The sequence below is a fragment of the Pleurodeles waltl genome, chromosome 4_2 (assembly GCF_031143425.1).
Source record: "Pleurodeles waltl isolate 20211129_DDA chromosome 4_2, aPleWal1.hap1.20221129, whole genome shotgun sequence".
Taxonomy (NCBI): Eukaryota; Metazoa; Chordata; class Amphibia; order Caudata; family Salamandridae; genus Pleurodeles; species Pleurodeles waltl.
In genome coordinates, this window is record NC_090443.1 from 868548341 (window position 1) to 868570951 (window position 22611).

At 43.3% G+C, this 22611-nt stretch overlaps 1 protein-coding gene across 1 annotated transcript in view; it reads right to left on the reverse strand.

The window, feature by feature from the left end:
* Positions 1 to 2431: 2431 nt before the first annotated feature.
* TCEANC2 (transcription elongation factor A N-terminal and central domain containing 2) overlaps positions 2432 to 22611 on the reverse strand; it is a 62762-nt gene continuing 42582 nt past the window's right edge. Inside the window, exons 3-4 of the mRNA XM_069232637.1 lie at positions 10056 to 10249; positions 2432 to 3794 (exon numbers count right to left, since the gene is read on the reverse strand). Coding sequence (XP_069088738.1) covers positions 3606 to 3794; positions 10056 to 10249 — 383 coding nt within the window. The 3' untranslated portion in view covers positions 2432 to 3605. The remainder of the gene's footprint in view (positions 3795 to 10055; positions 10250 to 22611) is intronic.

The window sequence follows — 22611 nt, forward strand, 5'->3', positions numbered from 1 at the left end:
GGCCCCTCAAATGAACTACACCTTCTATCCATTTTGGAGAATTCAGATGCCAGTGATGCAGGTCAGACACCAATCTATGGAATGGAACATAGTTAATGCCATGGTAGACAACCAAAGTGTGATATCCAGACCTGCTGGAGCTGGCAGTAGACATTTTAATAATTGTTCTAGAATAAAACACAATGTTAATAAAACTTGACAGGGGATACACATCCTGTAGTACTAGAAAGCATACTGCCCTTCTGCTTTGGAGGTTTTTTCAAGTCCAGATGAAGCCTCAGAGGCCTTTCGGGCCACGCCGAACTTTCATAAGAGAACAGTGGGCTCCAAAGTAGCAACACAACCTGTAATCTAGCTAGGACTCTGCATCCCTCTTCCTCCCCTCTACTGCATTTTTAAAGTTTTCTCTATGAATTGTTTCAACTAAATCAATGATATAGTACAATAAATAATCACAGACCCGCTATTTTGGCGAGCTGTTCCTACATAAATGGGTTTCCAGTGAGTGAACATCAATTAGTGTGGAGATCATTGAAAGGTGGGCTCCCGTTTCCTCATGAGACAAGTCATGAGTTGCTATGGGATATAAATAAAGTTTTTAATTTGTTAATTTCCTGGCCAAACAATGAACTTTTGTCTTTGAAGTTAAGTTGATTGTTTTTATGTGTTTGGTGTAAACTAGTTTTAAACACAAGAAAGACCATTGGCTATCGCTCGATGGTCTTTCACTCAGGAAGGAGTTACTTTTATCATTTCCAGATGAAAGAGATCAATTGCAGGTTAGTTTCTATTCAGCCAAAACTCTCTGTGGTAACGTGCCTAAAAGTATATGAGGCAGGGATACCCCAAGTTAGGCTAATTACCAACGCATTATTGCTGTAAAACCTCTTCATCAGGTGGTGGCATCTTCCACCATGGCTGGATGGGTGAAACAAAGTAATTTGCAGGGTTAACATTGGAGATTTTGGCATACACTGTACCAGAGGTGCAATGGCCTCAAAAAATTCCAGGTGGGTACGCGAATGAAAGATATTGGTTAGGGGATTCAGTTTTTAAGTAATTCTATTTTAAACCTATGGAGAGTTCTGCTAGGAATGTGACAAAGAAGCTTTATATGAAGCATAATACAAGGCTCCATGTTATGTAATGAAATCATTTAAAAAAACATATGCAGTATAAAAGAAGGGATGTATTTTATTGATAACATGGAAGCAAGTATTATCCCACTCACGGGGAAAAGCCTTGTGTATAAGGATTTATTTTGTTCTCTTGAGTTTTTTTAATATTGCAAACTAGTGTTTGCATATAAATTATGTTACATACCAATGCTTCACGATATCGATAGTGATTGATTACTGTACAGATGGTGGATTATTTTTCCTGTTGCCCTCCCAGATGGCTACAGTTGCTGACTTTTTTTTTTTTTTTAGGAGATTCACAGAAAATGGAATGATAATTCAGGTTGAGATAAATATTGTTTTCTCTTTGAGAGTCCATATTCAAGACTGCAGATTTAAAAGAAAAGGTTCCAGTTGAGGTCTTCTGGACAAAGAAAAGAGATGGAGTTGCCGTCAGTGCAGTTAAGGTCTGGCAAGGATGCTAATAAGTGGAGTGTGTTATGTTTCTTACAATCACTACAAATAATGTTCTTAAATTGGTAATCACAGACTCATGGGAGTTGTAGTTTATATTTACTATATGATGTTCTTTGCTGCTGATAAGAAGTAAAGTCAAGCAGAATAATCGCATCTGTGTCATTTATACTTTGTTTTACGTTGACTAGAAAATGTTAATTGTTGCTCTTCCCTAGCATTACTAATCTTAGGTTTCTCCCATGGCCTCAACTTAGATACGGTCACAATAAAATCAACTGCCAAATTTTTTGAGCTCTGTTGAATGTATCCGCCCACACTACATCCCTCCACTTTCAGTACAGGACCACTCCTATGCAGAGAGGAAGAAAGAATAGCAATTCACAATCCCTGAACCCTAAAATTCCCCATATTACTCAAATACACTACCCATTCCGTAACCCTAAAAACCCTTACTATCCACATACACTATCCATCCCTGAACCCTAGAACGCTTTTATTTGCTAACCATCCATGCACCCAAAAAACCCTTAGTACCCCTGAATACCTCTTATACACTACCCTTCCTGAACCCTAAAAACCCCTACAGCTCCTCTACACCACCAATCCCTGAGCCCTAACCTACATCTAAACGAACTTTGAAATTTTAGGACCAGATACGCATATTAATTGATAGTTTTAGAATTAAATGTATATTATCTTAATTAAATTATTTATATATTACTTAAGTGTAATAGAAATGCTTACCTATTACTGCTTTTAAATGTAATTACTTAAAATTACATTATTTTAAATTGATAATTACTTAAATTCAATTACAATGAAGCCAAGTCAGATAATCAAAATTAAATCATTTATTAGTATAGGCTTGCAATGTAAAATAATGAAAACTTAACAGCGAAACGCTCCAGATGTGATGAATGCAATGAGTCCCGATGTAAATCCCACCATGTAACAGTAGCACAGCGCGCAAGCAGCACGAGTGACTTATCTGAACTGGACTCTTCGAGCCAGCCCAAATCCACCAGAAAAAAACCACACTTACGTATTTCCAGCACTAGTACGTTTGCTTTTTCAGACATGCTTTAGGAGTCACTGTTTAAGTGCCACTAAGTCAAACGTCCAACACTACAATCAACCACTGACTTACTGTCTGCAACATTCACTAAACGATATTGCAAAGAGGACATTTGAGACCTTGACATTTACATGTAATAAATGTAACTAACGAATAAAGTAATGCTCGATTTTGAAAGCTGCAATTGTTCTCCTCACTTCAAATTAACTTTTGGAGTTCAGTCATTTTGGATACTTCAATTGATAAAACATTTATTTGTAAAAACATTACTTTAAAAATAGCAGAGATCCCAGTTTTCTTTACCCTTTATGCTCTGTCATTTTATTGAGCAGTTAAGGTTATTGTCCTGTTAACCCACCATCAAAACACTGCTCATCTCACAACCTATCTTGCCGCCAAGGGCCCGTCTTGTCACACACTGGTGCAGATGTTAAGTGTTCACAATTCTCTTTATGCAGCCCTCATACCTCCTCTGGTCTGCATTATGGGAATGTTTCACTTTTTTTTCAGTTCGCCTAAGAGGGAAGTGGTGTGTAAAAGCGACCGCTTATTGCAGACAAGGCCAATGTGGGTTCCTGATGACTGTCAGATGCAGTCAGTTACTGCAAGAGTGTGTAAACACTTCATATAAACCAAAAGCCAAGTGTTAAGAAATTCCTTTATCCGCGATGCAGGGAATGCATTAAATATTTGCTGAAGAATATGTCCTAATACTTTGGGTAAACAGAAGAACTTTAACCTTGCAGTTCATGGAAAAGTTGCTGCATCTGCTACTGGCTGTGGCATAATGCCATAAAGGGTTTTCGGCCTTTTGAATGAAGAAAATAAAAGAAATGAACCCATCTGGAAGTCACCGGGAGTCCTGTCTTCGAGGTCACATGTTTGAGGTGGAATGTGCGGAGGTTGTATCCCCAGAGTTTCCGCTGGTGAGGGCATCACTTTTTATGGTTTCGAACAAGCGTGCTCACTGCCAGCGCGCTGTCTTTCACCTGGGTACGGATTTCTGGTTTGTGCTTTAAGGTGAACACCAGGGCTCGCATCGTCTTCCGATAAGGAATATTGATGAGTCTGGAGCAGACATGGAAAGCCTCTCGCTCAATGTTTTCAACCAGAGGATGGTCTGCCTAGAGGGAAAGATAAGAGATCAAGGTTAGAAAATACAGCGAGTGGGACCAGACTGCAGCCCAATGCCTTGGAGTTTCGCCCTGAGTTGAACACCTGAGGGAAGGTGCACAAACTGGCCTTTGCATAGCGCTACATAAAGACCAGCCCTTTACCGTGTACTTTATCTACTACGGGCCACGGATTAAAGAAGCGTGAAGAAGACGTGTACAGGTGACCTGCCGTGTTCCTATGTCTGAGGTGGACTTCAGCATGCACCACGTGCAAATAATAGCAAGGGTAGGGACAGGATCCTGCAGGGAGCTGCAAACTTATGTGACACACACAGTCACTCAAGAGGAGAGTAAACCAACTCTGTCATACATTTTCTTTTGCAACTTCCACAGCACTGCCAGTTGTGTAGTGCATTGCACTTCTGTGCACTGCGAGTTAGAACGGTGCATTTGCAAAGAAGTCGGCATCTTTGCTTAGTGCTAACTTTGCAAATGTAAAGTCCTTTCATAAATATGATCCCTCATTCTCGAACTTAGGTTCAAAATTCAAAGGCTGGGCTTTGATCACAGCCCTTAAGAGAACATGGCAGTTAAATACCTAAAGAGCACCGCGGAGCTGAATAGCCAATGTGTCCCCTACTTTTTCACCAACCTGAAACGAATGGATATTACTAACCGCCAGCCTTCTGAACCGGCCTGGCTTTAATCTGGGACACAGCAACGTTCAGCTTGAGCCAAACGTGCCCCTGTCCAGGATCTGCTTGTCAAACTGTAACAACACTGTGGTGCTTCCAAATGTCTGCTAGAAACCCCGTGCTGCCTAGCCTCAGCCTTCTATGCACCATGGTGTACTGTGTGCTCATGAATAAAGTTCTTCAGTGCATCCCGGAGGACTCCTTCTGTTGCAGAGAACTGGTTAAGGTGCGGTTCCTATAGGTTACATCCAAGAACTCGAGGGGCTTTAACAATGCATTAACCACATCACATGTAAGTACCACAGAAGTACATTTACATAGGTCGTATCACGAGCCATTAAAGAAATGGTATATATATAAAAATATAGCAATCATCAATTTAATGACTTGAGAAAAATACATACATGTAATAATTATAAAAATATATGCAGTTACAAAACGATTATAGAGGTGTATAAAAAAGTTTAAGAATGGGTTTGGGGAGTTTACCAGTGCACCCCCCAATGAAAAGAAAAGTATACACCTGTATACTTATAAAAAGAGAAGTCAAGTGTAGTGTGTGTGTGTATACATATATATATTTTTATATTTATTCACTGGAAAAAACAAAGGTTACAGGGATGTTATAGTTAGGAAATAGAAAAAAAAACCATAGAAATTCACCTGTTATAGTTATCTCAAGTAACCATAACTCATGCACCTGCCATGCACAGTTTTTTCGTCAAAAGTTTTACTGCAAATATTTCATTGATATTATCAATGATGTTATTAAAGATGTCATGAGTGCTGTCATTTGTGGGGTAATTAGCAGTGTTTGGAGCTGGAGCAAGGTATAGTTACCTTAGGACACAAGTTATAGTTAGAGTTAGAGTTATCTCAAGTAACTATAACACGTGAATTTCTACGGTTTTGTACATTTAAAATGGGAGCCTAACCATAACATCCCTGTAACCTTTGTTTTTTTAAGTGAATTTCTATGTTTTGTAAAATTTTGTTTCCTAACTAAAATGTCCCTGTATAACCTTTGTTTTTTCAGTGAATTTCTATGTTTGTTTTTTTAACGTACATTCATTTTCACTACTATAAGTTAATCCAACCTTCGCCGCAGAAGGCCAACAGCCGTGCACTGCTGGGGTTAGCCACAGGGCCTGGCCTGCGACTAGTCCCTGCGCCCAACCGCTATAACCACCCAACTCCGTGCTGCACATAGCTGCAGGGCCTGGCCTGTGGCCAGTCTCCGTGGCCAAACCCTATAACCACTCAATCCCACAGGGCCTTCAGCTGTGTATAGTAGGGGTTCTCTGCAGGGCCTAGCCTGGCCTGTGTCCAGTTCCTGAGACCAACTCCTGTAACAACCCAACCCCCTGCATGCCCACCCCCCCCACCCACCACCCTCCCTAGGCCGATCTTCGCTCCGGGGACCCCTTCCCCGAGGACCGGCCTAATTATTTATTTTTGGTGAGGGGGGCGTGGCTCCCCTCCCCAGGGCCGATCTCGCTACAGCAAAGCCACAGCAAACAGCTATGTCCCGAGGGTTGGCACCCTGGAACATAGCAGGAGCTGGCCCTGGGGGGGTGCACCAGAGCTAAGGGGTCAGGGTCACTCTACCCTGGCTCCTTGTCTTTTTTTTATTACTTTTTTTTGTGGGACTCGGCAGAAGCCAAATCCCAAGATGGTGGCCAACACTTCCTGGTTTGAAGTGTTGGCAGCCAATCAAAGTTGTGCATTTACCTGCACTAGCTTGTCTTTTTTCGCTTAGTCATCGCAGCCAGAGATATACAAACATATTTTCCCTTTAATATCTCAAAAACTACTGAACGGATTTACACCAAATAAGCAAAAGCACATTCTGTGTACCGAAACATAGCTTTCTGGCAAATTTGGTGTAATTCCGTTCAGTGGTTCGGGCTGTAGTCGTGTCTAAAGGTCCTATGGGAATTAACATCGGAAACTCAACTTTTTAGATTATCCTCCCCCCCCCATTATTCTCTGCCCCCGCTTGACACTCGGATTCAGAAAAATATCTGAATGGTATTAAAAAAAATTGGCATAAAGTTATAACTTCACTCAGAAAGCATGCTTTTTGTGAATTGGTGCGAGTCCATTTAGCCGTTTTCAAGAAATTTGCATTTAAAGGTGTTAGGCTTGAAAATGTTAAAAAGTTAAGTATATCTGGACAGTTGGTCCCACTGAATGTCTTCAGTACTGACATTTTTAAAAATAAGACCCTCTAATTGGCTGAAAGAGATTTTGTTTGTGCCACCCATTTCAGTACCAAACTATCAGTATTGAGTAATCTAACTGACTGGCCACAACTCCGAACTCCGAACAAAAGGTTGTGGCCACCAGAGAGGACTCGATGACTTTATCAGCCAACATCCCCTGTGCTGCAGAGAAGTTGGCTGAATTCAATCAAATTCACTGAAAAAACCCACAAGGGTTAAAGTAGCATGTTAGGTCTGGCAATAAGATCCTACCTTATGAAAAAAAAAAAAAAAAAGAAATTTACTGAAAAAAATAAAGGACAAAGTGACAGTATAGTTAGGTGTTTCGATAAGATAAAAATTGTATGTTTATAAACCAAAACAAAACACTGAATTTTTAAATCCAGGACATGGGGACCAGGTCCTGAAGTCTTTTAACTGTGGTTGCAACATTTTACTTCATGCTGTGGCCCGCCAATCAGATTGCTTGGTTCACCTGGATTGGACCAGTCCCGTGAGACCACGGGGCGGGGGGGAACACTCTCAGTCAATCAGATCACTCTATTTGTCTTTTAACTTGTGGTGCCGCAGGAGTCCCACAGGTCCAACCGTTCAGGTATCAATATGATTTAAATGCAAATTTCTCCAAAGTAGCTGAATGGATTTACACCAAGTAACAAAAAGCATGCTTTCGGAGTAAAGTTCTAACTTTCTTTCGGACTTGGTGTAATTCTGTTCAGCCATTTTTTTCCTGCATCCCTTCCCAAAATTTTCTATGGGAATTGACATGGGAAAACAATTTTTTGGGACATTCACCTTTTTCTCAGCTCCTGCTTGATGGATCATTCTGAAACACTGCAGGAAGGAACTGAGGTAGATGAACTTTTAAGTTTTGTGAGGATTTGTCACACTGCACCAAATTTAATAGCGAAAGAAAAAACACACTTCCCATGGAAACTCTGACCCAACTATAAAAACATAGCGACAGTCGCGGCTGTGTAATATAAACGTATGCCTATGAAATATTTTTTTTTTTATTTCAATGAAAAAAAAAAAAAAAAAAATCAGTAGAAAAGTAAATTATGGTTCTGGCCCATAAGCGCAAAATGAAGTTCACCAGGTATGGATACTAACGCACACAACAAAGGACATAAGTTGCACTGTAAGGACATGGTGTTCTCTTGAAAGCTTTTTTCTTCTGCGTCACTGGCAAACTGGTGTTTTAAGCATGGCGGGTAACGCAAGTTATGGCATGTGCTGTGTGCGTTAGTAACCATAACGGACGAACTTCTGTGTTTTTGCACATATGAGTCAGAACCATACCTCAGTGTTGAATTATGTTTTTTCGTTGAATCTGATTTTTGGATGATTTACTTAATTTACAACCCCCGCCTATGCAGCAGCAAGACTTGGCGCCCAATCCGTTACAGGCAGCCAATAAAATGTTTTGTATCAAAAACGTTATTAGTTTTTTAACACAATGTTTTTCTAACTACAATAGAGCCACTAAGCTGGTGCTAGAGCACTGCCCACAGCATTACCCCCAAATATTACAACACAAGCCAGACACCAATTCAAACGTTCTTTCACCCTTTCACAAACACTGTTTAACATTAGGGAAAAGTAGGTGACAAGTCAAAACTCTGTCTCTCAATCCACCTGTTGGACTGTCATGTACCAGCCCCCGCATGTTTGTATGGGTGCCTTCCTAATACCTCACTAAACCATTACAGTCTCCCCATTGCAATGCTCATTTCGGTCTACCCAACGAAATCACAGCAGAGAGAAATTAAGTTAAGATGCTCTATAAACAGAATGTCACTTGCAAAAACTGCCCTAAAGTTATCTTTCATCATGTGACCACCTGAATATTATTATTCTTTGACATTTGTGTTGTCCTTGTTGCCGCTATTTAAATTGAGATGACTAACTAATACAACAAAAGCCCTGATAAAGATAGGTCGCAAAACCACATCATGGCACAAACTTCCTTTTACCCCCAAAAAGGATTACATTTAGTGTTCAGACTGGAAATGCAAATAATGCACATGCAAGCTTGCAAACCTTGAAATGGGGAATAACATGCATCATTAGCGCATTATAGGGTGCAAACTGCACACAATGTGCACAGAGGGCTCTATCACAAACGTTAGAGCTCAATTTGCACCCAACTTTTGCAGCCACATAGTGATGGGGCATAGTGTTTTTCTGGAGTGCCAGAAATATGCGTGGCATAAATTATCAAATGTAGGTCGTGAACTGTGTCAGTACTTGACAGAACACAGGGACAGACTCCATTACCTCAAGAAGATTGTTTGTGTTCATATCACTTGAAACACAGTATAAATTAATGATGGGTTTGGCAACAGGAATCTGGAATGTGCACCTGTCTCACTGCACAAGACCCAGAGCCTCATTGTGAGTTTGGCAGTCCCACCGTGGGACCACCAAACTCGCAGGGATGACACCATCGCCCCTTCTCCCCCCGCCCCCCCCCATGCTAGCGTTATACAATGTTACCACAGGGCTGACAAGCAGGAACTTTGTAATGCGCGATTCCCACCATGCTGCCCGGCAAAAACAGTGCTACAATATTAGTCTCAACTCCCTTAAGGGAGCCGAGGCCAATTTCGTAGCACTCCAGCACCCTCGAAATGCGCACTGTCTGCAAAGAAAACAGTGCTCATTCCGACGGTGCTGGGTAAGGGGGCCCCTGCGGTACCCATGCCCTTTGGGCATAGGTAGTGCAGAGGTTCCCTGTGGCCCCCACACTGGCTTTCCGCCAGCCTTTCCATGGCGGGCTCCCCCCATGGAAATGCTGGCAGAAAGCTGATTTGTAATCAGCCAGGCGGCGCTGAGTTCAGTGCTACCCTAACTGAGTACAACTCAGGCTGCCGTCAACACTTCGGGAACCATGTTCCTGATGAGGACAGCAGCCTTTAGGTGGGTCCGCCCGCCAGGGTTGTAATGTGGCGGTTGAACCGCTTAATGTGCAGCAGTCCGACCATCACCACGAGTATGCTGGTCCTCAAACCGCCACACTCTTAATGAGGGCCATAGGTTTGAAGTCTATATGACAAGTGTTACCTGAAGCTTTTTATAAGACTGAAATGGCACACGTGGGCATCAGGATTTGTAACGAAGCATTAATAGCACAAAACACCACATTTACTACCATACTAATAGAAATTCAAAAATAAAGGGTGTCACGTATCTTAGTAAATGTTTAGCACATCATAATAAGACAATAAGAGGGGGAGGGAAAATGTATGCCTGGGGGCACTGGGGAAGTTGTTGGGGTTCAGATCTGTACTACACATTTGTTGAGGGAATAAAATGCACAACTTTAAAAGAAAGATGCAACCAGCTACCTTAAGCTGCAAGGATTCAGACAGCAACCTCCGCGCATTGTTTCTTAGGCTCTCGGTTTGGGAGTCGCTTCTCACTTCTATGGACGGCTTGTTTGCGTTCTCTTTAATAAACGTTCTCCACTGGTTGTAAACTTCTTTGGCCAGGCTAGAGACTTCCGAATCTGGGTGCTTACGCAGCTTATTTACAGTGTGACCTGGCAGACAAGTTAAAAAATAGGGGGGAGGAAACGTTGTTAAAAACTAGCATTTTCAGCAAGACTATGGCACATACATAAGGTTAACCAAAAAAACATCATATGCCTGACAAAACATTTGTTTTCCCATCAGAAGTGCCAACAACCCCAGATTCCTCAGCCCTATTTGGAAATATGTTAAGACTCAAGGCACTATCACTGCCCCCTCATGCGCCATCAATGCACAAACACTAGCTAGGAACTGCGTGTATGCAACAAAATTCAGAGGAACCCCAGAGCTAGTACAGTGTCAATATAAATGTTTTATTGGTGTACACCAAAAGTTTTCAACAGTTTTTGAAGTACAATAGAGTACAACAGAGGTGCCTGCTTTGTTTGTTGCCTGCCTCTGCGTGCCAATGATTCACTGAAAAGTGTCTCATCCTAGCAGATGTGACAAAGAAATGGGCAAACACTGGGCCAGTCTACTTCCACTCAGTTCTACAGTTTGCATCAAGTAGCTCGAAATGTCCTCCTTACTGTGATTTTCTTGTGCTCTGGCACCAGTGCCACGGGTTAAGTTTCAGATATGTTTGGAAAACTGCAGAAGTTTTACATGTGACCCTCGATTTTCTTGACCGCCAATTTTGTAATGAAGTATTTTGGATAACATACACACCTTAATGCTTCCTATCGCTACTTTGGTTGAAGTGTTAAAGCAGCCCTGCCAAGTTTCCTCGGTCCATGTGTGATGTGCTGCTCCAGTCCAGTTTTTTCTTTTGAATTCTGGTAACTGTAGGCGTGTTTATTTCATTATAAAACAGGACTACAGGTCCCATAATTCAAAGGAGGAAAAAAAATGGACTGAGGAAGCACATCACGCATGTTCCTGTGAAACTTGGCAGGTATGTTAAAGCTGTCCTTTTTGGGAGTCCTAAACAGGCCTGATGCCTCGGTGTTTAACAGAATACCTCATGGTTCCTCACGTAGTAGCTAGGGGGTGTTTTCCTTATACAAAGGGGTTGAAACCTTTACAATGAAACAGGATCGTTGGTAGCATGTATGAAATTAGAATGTTTTTAAGTCTGGAAAAATTTATAATGTTTGTCACTGTTGATTTGGGAAGTCAAAGTGGGTGGGATCCGTGGGCGCGATGTGCTCATACGTTTTTTTAGTTTAATTGAAGGATTTCCCCAACTTTTTGTTCAAACACAACCGTCCGGGACAGTTAATACAGACAGCTGGAGGGCCTCGCTGAAATGGAAAGGGGGGAGACTCCTGTGCTGGAGCGGCTTAACGGAGACCCCTACGGCCCAGGGCGCGGGGGTGGCTTCAACCTTTCAGGGGACCATATGAGCCCAAAGCCAATTAATATCTGTGAGATATGAGAGACTAAGGGGCCCCTTTCACGTTTTACAGTGGCAGGGGGCATTATTTTGCGTTATGCCACTACTGTGTTGTGAACCAGGGGGACAGACAGACAAACAAGCCTTTCTTGCTGGCGTGGCTGCTAGAAAGAAATGTAAATGGACAACCTGCAAAGGTTACTTGAAAGCCATTGTTGGCTTCAGTTGATGGGAGTTATTAGAAGCTGTGTGATGACAAATATGTTCCCTTTTCCCCCAGGTATTGCAAGTTTTAAGTAATGGCATATATTCACAGTACTTTCTGTCACAAGCCGGGACCCTGAAGCACTACAAATACACAGGTCGCTGCTCCCCACTGCAACAACCAGGACTCAACTATGTCGCGCTCTGGTTAAATACACAGACATCTGAAGTCGTGACACGAACCAATGGAGGTTATATTACATGGAAAAAAAAAACGGTTACTATTTTACCTTGCATTTATTGTTCAATGAATGTATACATACGTTTATATGCAGCTATCTGAGTGGGAAAGCCCAGCATATTAGTTACAAAATATGTTACTTTTTTAGACCTTGTGTTTGACTGTGCCCCCATATTGACAAACCCCGCCCCCACCGCACTCAGGATCACCGTTGCCATACTTTTTATTAATGCTCTTCGACCACTCGTTAAGTTGAAGCGTTGAGTCCAGCATGCAGAATTATCGTGACCTGTGCCTCTCTCTATCCCTTCTTGCACTTTAGAATGACATATCAGAGTCCCTCCGAGAGCAGGTTAGTGAATGCTGACAGGTACCAAACAACCAAAAGCAGGAACAGTTCTGACATGCACTTGAGTGATCGTCAACCCTACGTCAACCAGGTTTCCGACGCTGCCTGTGCTGGGCTGCACATACGTTAGAGGCAGACAATCAACTAATGGTGCAGCAGCGCCACCCAGTGGCCAAAATGGTTCACCAAGGCCATTTGGAACGTTCCTGTCCACTTCTAAGCCACCTGGGAAGGAAGAGCTGTCTTTTTACTGATCGTCTCCATCATCGAGTTATTAAATGCATGACGTCACAATACTTTCACAAAATCGTGAACAAAGAATTCACATAAGCAGACTATTTGCTTTCCTCAAGGTATTGAGGCTATTAAAATTCACGCTTTAAAACATGTCAAAGTATGCACAAACTCCGAAAGATTATGTTGAGACATCCCAGAGCAGGAGGACCTGTCTCAGCACGCATCTTCCTTACCAAGCCCTCTACTACACCCTAACGCAAACCAGATATTTGCACAGCAACACCAGCGAATGACACGTGAGCACAGAAGTAGCATTTACTCTGCCTACGATCAATCAGCAGACTTTCCTCGGGGCAAATCAAATTCATCAAATACCATCCCAGGTAACTACATCCAATCAGAGTTAAGGAACCTTTGACATAGCAAGATCCTCTAAACCCCTCCATCCCATCGCAAATACAGCCATACACTAGCTCTTCTACCAACAAAAATCCAAAGTGACAATAAGAGCAATATCGCAGCTCTAAAGTCCTTAGAAAATAAACCGCGCCCCTCTCCCACCCCCCCCACCTCCAACACACCGTGTCATTACACAAATGAACGTAATTTGAAAGTTGCAAGAGCGACAACTCAAAAAAAAATAATAATAATACATTTACCAGCTCAACATGTCACCTGAAGTTGATGTCTGTAACTCAAGTTACACCCAGAACGTGAACAACTCAAACTGGTGCTTAACATTCAGATCTTATTCAAAAATTGAACCTCATTCAAAATATGTAATCCTTAATCTGACTACAACAAAATTTAAAGACCCCAAAAGAAGCCTATAGTTCACTTACAACGTAATCATTTAAATTCGAACAACAATTTACTCATACCAGCAGGGTAGGACTGTCTGTAGCGGGACATCGGGCATTTTCCTGGGAAGCTGGAAAGGTGGGGGCCGGTTTTGTTACTGGGGGACGGTTTTGCAGCTGAGCTGCAATATCGTCTCCCAGTAACAAAGGCAGCAGTGCTTCGCATGCCACTTGCACCCAGCATACCCAGGGGCTGGTCGGACAAAATTACCAGGGCTGCTTTTGGTTCCCAGTCCGGCCCTGCATACCAGAATATTCTCAGGAAACAACTCTAAAATATGGAACACTCCGCCTATACAGACAAGGCTTGCACTATCCCTGCCCCACCTCAAATGCATACTAAAAGATGCCTTTGCAAGCAAACTTAATGGGGTAGCTTATTACAACACCCTACACTCTGCAAATTCAAAACCTCTCCTCACAAACTGCCCGCCATCCAGGAAGAATAAAGTTAGATTCCTTACTTTTTAAAGTTAAAGCATTTTTAACTACATATTGAATCTATCTATCAATACAGGTTCTAAGCCTGACTCCATCAAGTGTTCATAGGTGACCACCACGTTAGAAGAGTCAAGTATCCTATGATGCGCCTCCTTACGAAGTGAAGGACATGTATGAAATGAAGGACATGTACTTTAAGTGTAACTTGACTCTGGAATTTTGTCTTTTTTGAAGAAATGTCATGACGAAATACCTTTTCCACAAAAATATATTCTCACAGAACAGGGAAAGATAAAAAGGGAAAATGGGGTGGTATGGAGGATAGCTGGTGGCGTAGATGGGTGGGGGAGGTTGCTAGGAGGGAATAGGCAGAAACAACGTGTTAAAACAGGAGGGCAATCAGCACCGGTATTTTAATCTATTTCACGAGGGTATTTAAGACAGGATGGTAAATAGGGAAGGGAGAGGACCTTACCCCTCTCTCCCCTCCACCCCCCCCCCCAAAAAAAGAACATGGGGCTAAAGGAGGGGAACTCTCCCTTGAAAAGAGTCAACTAAGACTAACACAAAGAAACAAATAATTCTTCATAAATGGCTTTCACCAGGTTTGCCAGCCTGGTGTAAATCATTCATAAAGAAAAAAAATTCCAAAAATGGTTAGATGAAAAGATTTTGGCAGAATCAGTTTCTTTATGTTAATTGTTTGTCAAAAACACATATAATCCAGGCCATGGCCATTGGAATTATGTGATTGTGCGCCCACTGTGTTTTTTTTCTCGCATAAATACTCATCTTCCTCATTTGCCACACAATTCATCATCTGCTCTATAATCTGTAGATTTAAATTTATTTTTTCTAGCTCGAATGGTTCAAAAGTTAATAAAAATTAAGCAACATGTTTAGTGCAGTGGAAGGCAAGGTTTGACTGGTCACCTTTCTGTTGCTTAATACTAGGTTTGGGTGTTAAACCAGCACTAATAAAGGTACAACCTATGCTCAGACAGTGTTAACATTTGCAAAAATGCCAAAATAATGAAGTAATACTGTCAGAAAATGTGCTGCATTGTTTGCCTATTCTTTTCACATAAATTGGCCCTCGCTTGCCGCATAATTCCAGTGGCCCGTATTTATCACGACTCTACTTATTACCCCACGGTTCCCAATTCTTTAAGATACCTTAGAAGTGTACATTTGCTCATTTGCTTTCTTTCACATTACTTCAAGAAGATTGTTCCTGTTTTCATTCCTATTGCTTTTTTGTAGCACACTCTACTGCTTTTTTTGCTGGGGCTAGACAGTCCTTTATAAAACTTCGTAAACCGACAAAATGATAATATGATACGTAGTTCCCATGATGTAAGCATACCAGCACAGAAGGTGGTCCTCTGCAGCTTCAGGACATAGAGAAAGAGTGCAGGTGATGTAAGCGGGGTCTCCCTGCTAGTAGCCCAGAGTCAGATTAACACTTGTATGAGGTATAGGGGACTGCTGTGGATACCAGCAGACTCCTATAGGCTCATGGACCGCAGAGCCTCTAGACAAATTTGGCTAGATAGGAAATGCAAGACATAAAAGACAGCATGGGAAGTATGCTGTGGTATGTGCCAAAATGTTTCTGGAGTGGGGAAGTTAGAGGCTTTTCTTATGTTTATTGGATGGCAACGTTGGCGCTGCTCATCAGAGACCCATCTCAGAGTCAGTCGCAGCTCGCGGGGGCTACAGGGGGGTGGGGGAGGTACGCGGGGGAATATTAATAATATTAAACAATAATAATTGTTGTTTTTCATTTTTAAACTTACCTGCACGCCGCACCGGCAATCCTCTGTCTCCTCAGCAGACAAGCACTGGCTCCCAGCCTGCCCTGCGGCCAATCCTGATGCAGCACAAAGCAGCGTTAGGATTGGCTGGGAGCCTGTGCCTGCTCTCTCCTGCCAGGCAACAGAGTGCCGGGCTGGAGAGAGCACAGTGCATGTGTGTTTGGCCGGCCCGAGACAGCAGGCCAAACACACGTGCATTGAGGGGAGTGCACAGTGCACTCCCCTCGTCCCCGTCATCCCCAGTGCCCCGCCCCTCTAACAATGAAAGGGTAATAAACCTAGTGTATTATCCTTTTGTTGTTCAAGGATTTACAGCGGTTGCTGCTGGTGGTGGGGCGATGCTCCTCCGCCATAGCAGTGGAGCCGCTGCTGCTCAGAGTATATCCTGCAGAGAAAACCCAAGAAGCCAAAGCAGGTGGTGGGTGCCGAAATCAGCCTCCTCCAATACAGTACAATCCCATAAATCATATAGCAGGAAATGTCAGCTGTAGCCTTTAGGATCGGTTGATCTGCCCCTTCCACGGTGTTTTCTCTGTTTGCATCCGTGCCTAGTTATCCAAATAAATGACCAACGGAGTTCAGGGCAACATGCCTTGGCAACATCATTTATACAAGAAAGGACTCTACTCCCTTCTCAGAAACTACTAGCAGGTGTTACGTGCGGCCTGTGAGTTTAGGAGGTGTGTTGTTTGCTCCAGGAGAAAAGGATCTCCATCTATGAGCTTCCGCATGGGGCTCTTATAGACTACAACATCCAGCAAGGATTCAGCTAGGGTTTATCTCATTGGTTTATCTTCTGTTGGTCTGCAACACTCTCTATGCAGCGACGTTTTGCCAACCGAAAGACTTAAAATAAAGTACCGACTAGCCAGCCATTCAGATTGTTTCCCAAGATGTACTCCCTGAGGTCCAACGAGCAAGGAGCCTAAAATGGTAAGGTTTATCACTCCATGGTGAATGCCCAGTAATAACAATGCTCTTAATGAGAATGTGAAAAGAAACATCCTGGATCTGATCCTGCATCGTGTAACCCTCTCGCTGCCCCTCAAGCAGAATGTGGACCAGTCTCATGATGGAGAATGATTCCACCAACAGGAGTTAAGGCTAATGGTGGCGGTCTGATTGCTCATGTCTGATATTCCGGCTCTTCTTGGGGACGATGTTTCTACAGCAGCATCACAGACTTTATTTTCTGAAACTCATTTTTGGCATCTCAGCAACACTTCTGCTATAACAACAATATTTGTAGAGAATTGACTGGGGAAATGTTGAGCACACATTCTTTTTCATTATCAGCCAGAATCCCTCAAACTAATTGATCTGCAATCAGTTGAGGAAGAAGAGAAATAAACATGCCTCCCCACAAGAGAGTTAAACATACTTCCTAGCAGAATAATGGGTGGATGTTGCATTTGTTGAAGCCGATTTGGTTACGAGACAGGGGTCAGACTTCATTTCATACAACTACTTCCTGTTTGCAGCTTACATAGTGGTAAAAATTCCACATTTCTAAAGGGATGGAAAGAACTCTGCCTAGGATAAGTGGAGGAGATGGCGTTAAAGCCCTTATTCTCAAAAATTGTAAAACCAGGTTTTTGCCATTGTATGATACATCCATTACTTTGCCCAAGATTTCGAAGTGAAAAACAATAGGTGCTTGCAGATTGAGCCAGTATTGGTTCTACCAGCTGGATCCATCACATCCTTGTTAGTGAGCAAACACTCAAGAGCATCTTTATTTTCTTCAGAAAGATAACATTTAAACGTCTGAGCTATCGCTAGGGGAAAAAACGCTACAGACTTGCCAGGACAGTCCAAATTTTGGAGAGTAAAGCAAGCCATTTGTGATTCTACATGTATCTGCTTTCAAGAGAGGGGAACGTTTTGGTATCACTATTTTCTTGAGTTTCCCATGCTTTTGCATCCTCAGACCCAGTCAGAGAAAGGCTGGGAAGCAACACACTCCCTCTGGCAAGGGCAGGTACAAGTATATTGGACTGGGCTGGGTGATTTTCCAAGACGCTGGATCCTTTATTGTGTTAAAGAAATATTGTAGGCTGATAGGCATTTGCACATAACTGAAAACTTAAGGTCCGAGGATGGTATACAAGTAGCAAGTGGAGTGAGTCTTGAAAAGAGGACTCTAGCAGAAGGCTTAGTATGGGCTATTAAATCCAGCATCTGCATAACCAATGCTACCTTAAATTAAATGGTCCATTCTGGTTGTTCAGGGTTTGACTTTCTTATGAGGTCCAGTCTCTGGTGCTCCCTGCAAGTAACAGGAAGAGATATTTCCGACAAGGCTTGGCAAAGCCAATAGGTCTCACCTATGCGAGAGCTACTGGCTTTGGCATTTTGTTTTAGCCATGTTTATACCAGTGTGCCCGCTGTTCAGCATGGCTAAAAGTTGGTGGAGTGGGGTAGATTGGAGTGTAGTGAGGGACTTGGGTGGAGTGTGTGGATTGAGGTAGATTGGACTGGAATGCAGTGGATTGGGGTGAACTGAAGTAGTGTGGGTTAAATTGGAGGGAGTGGGGTAGACTGGGTGGATCGGAGTGAGATAGATGGAGGTAAAGTGGGGTAGATTGTACTGGGTGGGCTGGAGTAGCGTTGGGTAGATTGATATAGAGTGGAGTGGGGTACAGGAAGGTAGAGGGGAGGGAAGTGGGGAAGATAAGAGTGGGGCACTGGGGTAGACTGGAGTGTGGTGGAGTGGGGTACATTGGAGTGGGCTACTTTGGAGGGGTGTGGGGTAGACCGGAGTGGAGTAGATTGGAGTGAAGTGGAGTAGACTAAAGTGGAGTGAGAAAGGTTGGAGTGGGGTAGTTTGGAGTAAGGTGGACTGGGATAGACTGTAGTGGAGTGGGGTGGATTGGGATATAATGGAATTGAGTGGAATATCTCGGGGTAGATTGGAGTGGGTTAGATTGGGGTAGACTGGAGTAGAGTGAAATGGGAGATTAGAGAGGGGAAGACTGAGGTAAATTGGGGTGGATTGAACTGGGGTAGATTGTGGTAGACAGAAATGGGGTACAGTGGAGTGGGTAGAGTAGAATGGAGATTGGAGTTGAGTGGGGTAGACTAGAGTGGAGTGGGTAGAATAGGATTGAGTGGTGTGGACTGGGGTAGTTTGGAGTGAAGTGGTGTAGAGGGGAGTAGGGTAGACTGGGCTAGATTGGAGTTGGTTAGATTGGAATTGAGTGAGGTAGAGTGGAGTTAGGTAGATTGGAGTGCGGCAGATTAGGGTGGAGTGGGGTACACTGGAGTGAAGTAGACTAGAGTGAGGTAGCTTGGGCTAGGTTAGAGTGGAGTGGGATACGTTGGGGTGGAGTGAGTTAGACTGGAGTGAGGTAGCCTGAGGTAGATTGAAGTGGAGTGGGAAACACTGGAGTGGAGTGGAGTGGGACAGATTGAGGAAGATTGGAGTGGGGTAAAACAGGGTGTATTGGAGTGGGGTAGATTGGAGTAAAGAGGGGTATAAAGGAGTGGAGTGAAGCATGTTGTGGTGGAGTGGGGTAGACTGGAGTAGAGTGGAGTGGGGCAGATTCGGGTACAGTGAATTGTGGTAGATTGGGGTGGGGCAGACCGGAGTGGAGTGGATAGATTGGGGTAGGGTGGAGTGGGGCAGACTGGGGTGAAGTGTGGCAGGCTGAGGTGGAGTTTGGCAGGCTGAGGTGGAGTGCGGTAGACTGAGGTGGATTGGAGTGAAGTGGGGTGGACTGGAGTGAAGTGGGGTGGACTGGAGTGGGGTAGATCAGAGTGAAGTGGGATAGACTGAGGTGGACTGGAGTGGGGTACATTGGGGTGGCATAGATTGGGGTAGGGCAGATTAGGATGGGTTTGATTGGGTGGAGTGGGATGAATTGTTGTGGGTCAAGATAGACAGGAGTGGAGCGGGATAGATTGGTGTGGAGCATGGTAGATTGTAGTGAGTGGAATGGTGTATATTGGGGTGAGGTAGATTGGAGTGTGGTGGTGTTGGGTGGAATGGGGTGCACTGGTATAGAGTGGGGTGTATTGGGATAGAATGGGGTCTATTATGGTGGAAAGGGGTAGAATGGAGAGGTGTGAGGTCAACTGGAGTAAGTGGAGTAGTGAAGATTGGGGTGTATTGAGTGGGGTGGAGTGGGTAGTTTGGGGTGGACTGGAGTGGGGTAGACTGAATTGGGTCAGATGGGGGTAAAGTAGACTGGAGCGGACAGGGTAGATTGGAGTGAGGGGGTGTAGATTGGAGTGAAGTGGGGTAGATTGAGGTGGGGTAGATTGGAGTAGGGTGGATCAAAGTGGAGTAGACTGGGAGGGTAGATTAGAGTGGAATGGGTTGATTGGAGTGGAGTGGGGTAGACAGGTGTGAAGTATGACAAACTGGAGTACAAAGGAGTGGGGTGGACTGGAGTGGATTGGGGTTGAGTGGAGTGAGATAGACTGGGGTAGACTGGAGTGGGGTAGATTGGAGTACAGTAGAGTGGAGGTAGACAGGGGTAGATTGGGATAGATTGGAGAGAAGTGTGGGAGATTGGAGCCGAGTGGAGTGTATCTAATGCTGTTAGGCTATATCTCTTGCTCTTAAGTACATATGAATATAAGGTGCCTGGAAGCACTTTTGATGGAATACATGAGAGAATGAGGAGTTAGGCAAAGTTTTTGATGAGAAAGGGAGTAGTTGCTGCACTGCACAAACATGAAGCATTATAAACAGACATACTTTCTAAGTGGATAGAAAAGGTGGAATACATGAGACTGGGGACACAGGTTTTAAGGAGAAATGGATTAACTGCAGCCCTGCACAAAATTGAGGCACTCGAAAAAGCCACAGATGTGTTCAAAATGTTTACATTGCTTCCTAGCAGCCTGGCCTGAAGCATGCGACTGGACGACTTGTCTAGAAAGACTGTGGGAGCCCTGTTTCAGACTAGTGTACGGTTTAAATAGACACATACTTTCACTGCACAGAGAGGAGGAGGCTCAGCCTAAACCCATGCAGTCACACAAACTGCTTTAATATTCTGTGCTTTTTGTTTGGTATTGTCAAAGGAACTGTTAAACTGTAAAATAATACACTGCTTTAATAGTCCGAGCCATTTTTTTTGGTGCTGTAAAAGTTCTGAATACCAAAACCAAGGAATTCTTAAAAGAAAACAGGGATTTTATTGAAGCATTCTTTTGGCCATGTTGTAGTACAGGGATTGAGGACTTGTGCTTCATGTCTTGCTTAAGAGTGGATGGGTAGATCCTTAGTGACAGGAAATCGTGTATTGGTAAGAGGACCAGAAAAAGCCTTAGTTCAGTAGCACACATCTAGAAAAGAAAACTTGAGCACCTTGACCAAACCAACTGACAGTGTGAGTCCTAGTTATCAGATGAAAAGTGAGGTGGGCGAGTATTTTTTTGGGGAGTCGCCATCAAGTCTACAAAATGGCAAGCAAGGAGTTGAGATTGATCAACAACTTCCTGGAGTACAGAGCTGGAAGGGATGATGGTTTCAGAAAGAGGGTGCAACAAAAACTGCAGACAGATTGGATTACCCAGTAAAAAATAAAAATAAAAACTCAAATGGTTAAAATTGACAAGAATTTGTTTTGGTCTCTCTCTTTTTCCTTTTGTCTTTGTAATTTTCCAATGTAGTCCTTAAAGAAGGGTTTGTCCAAGATAGGATGCTATACCAGATCGCATAGGTTTTACTTGGAACACTGTCCTACACTAACACATACTGCTTATCATATTTCAGCAGAGAAAATGCATACCATAACTGAGTACACGGTCTCTTTAGATCATAGATACCTCACAAACATTTTCCCTGGGGTCACAATTTATGGCCTGAGGTGAGTCTGAGGGCCGCAGTGATGCTATCAGAATGGGAGTGGAGCTTTGTGGGAGGTTAAATGGTGCAGGATACTTTATTTTCTTTTTTTTCCCTTTACTCCAGGTTAGCTAGTAAAGCACAGCTTCTTCCTTTATTTAACATAGTTCTAAGTGTTAGTGCTCTCTAAAGTAAACAGCAGCCCAGTGCTGCTTTAATCCGGGGGCCGCATGTGAACGTTCGGATGGCCGCACTTTTAAGTATCACTGCTTTATACTTTTGCTATTTGACGAGATTATACTGCTACCTCGCTTCCAGACACATCTCTCCACATCATAGGTAATAAACAGTTTGTTGGGGCTGGTCACTTGCAAGGCATGGCCAATACTGATTCACCTTTAAAATAAGGTTGAGCACTTACTTACTTACACCTCATATCCACATCCTTGTGAAGAACGCTGTTACTCCTTTTTATTCAGAAGTCAAAGAAACAAGCTGCCAATTTTCCATTGTAACAAAAAATAAAATAAAAAAATAAAAACACACAAATCTGTCACCCATCTAGGGTTGGGCATACTTCAGCCCTTAAATACCCAGTCAATAATTTGTCACCATGATACTTTGGCTAACAAACGAAACTGTTGATTTCACCATGAATACTAGCAATCTGGGGTTAAACTCCAACGCCTTGCAAACATGTGATGATTGGCACCTCCATTATGCAAACACTGCAGTGGCGGTTTCTGTGCGAGGGCGTGGGGCTACGCCCCCTTTGCTTTCACAGTGAAAAAGAAAGCAATATGCAATGCTAAATCTGCATTTATTAGAAAAAAAGAAAACTAGTTATGCACGTATACAAACAGAAACTTGAACCAGAGGCCTCTCTACAACCCTGTCTGGCACACTGCCACTCACGTTATGTTGTGACACTAGTGCATCACGGTGCACAGCTTTACCTAAATTTGCAAGTTGCTCCCCTGGTGGGTGGGCCCAGAGTCTAGAGAGTATTTTGCCGGACTGACAATCTCTCAGCCCTGAGGTCTGTGAGGTCATCGGCTCTGCAAAGACCTGGCATCAAGGGCCAGTCT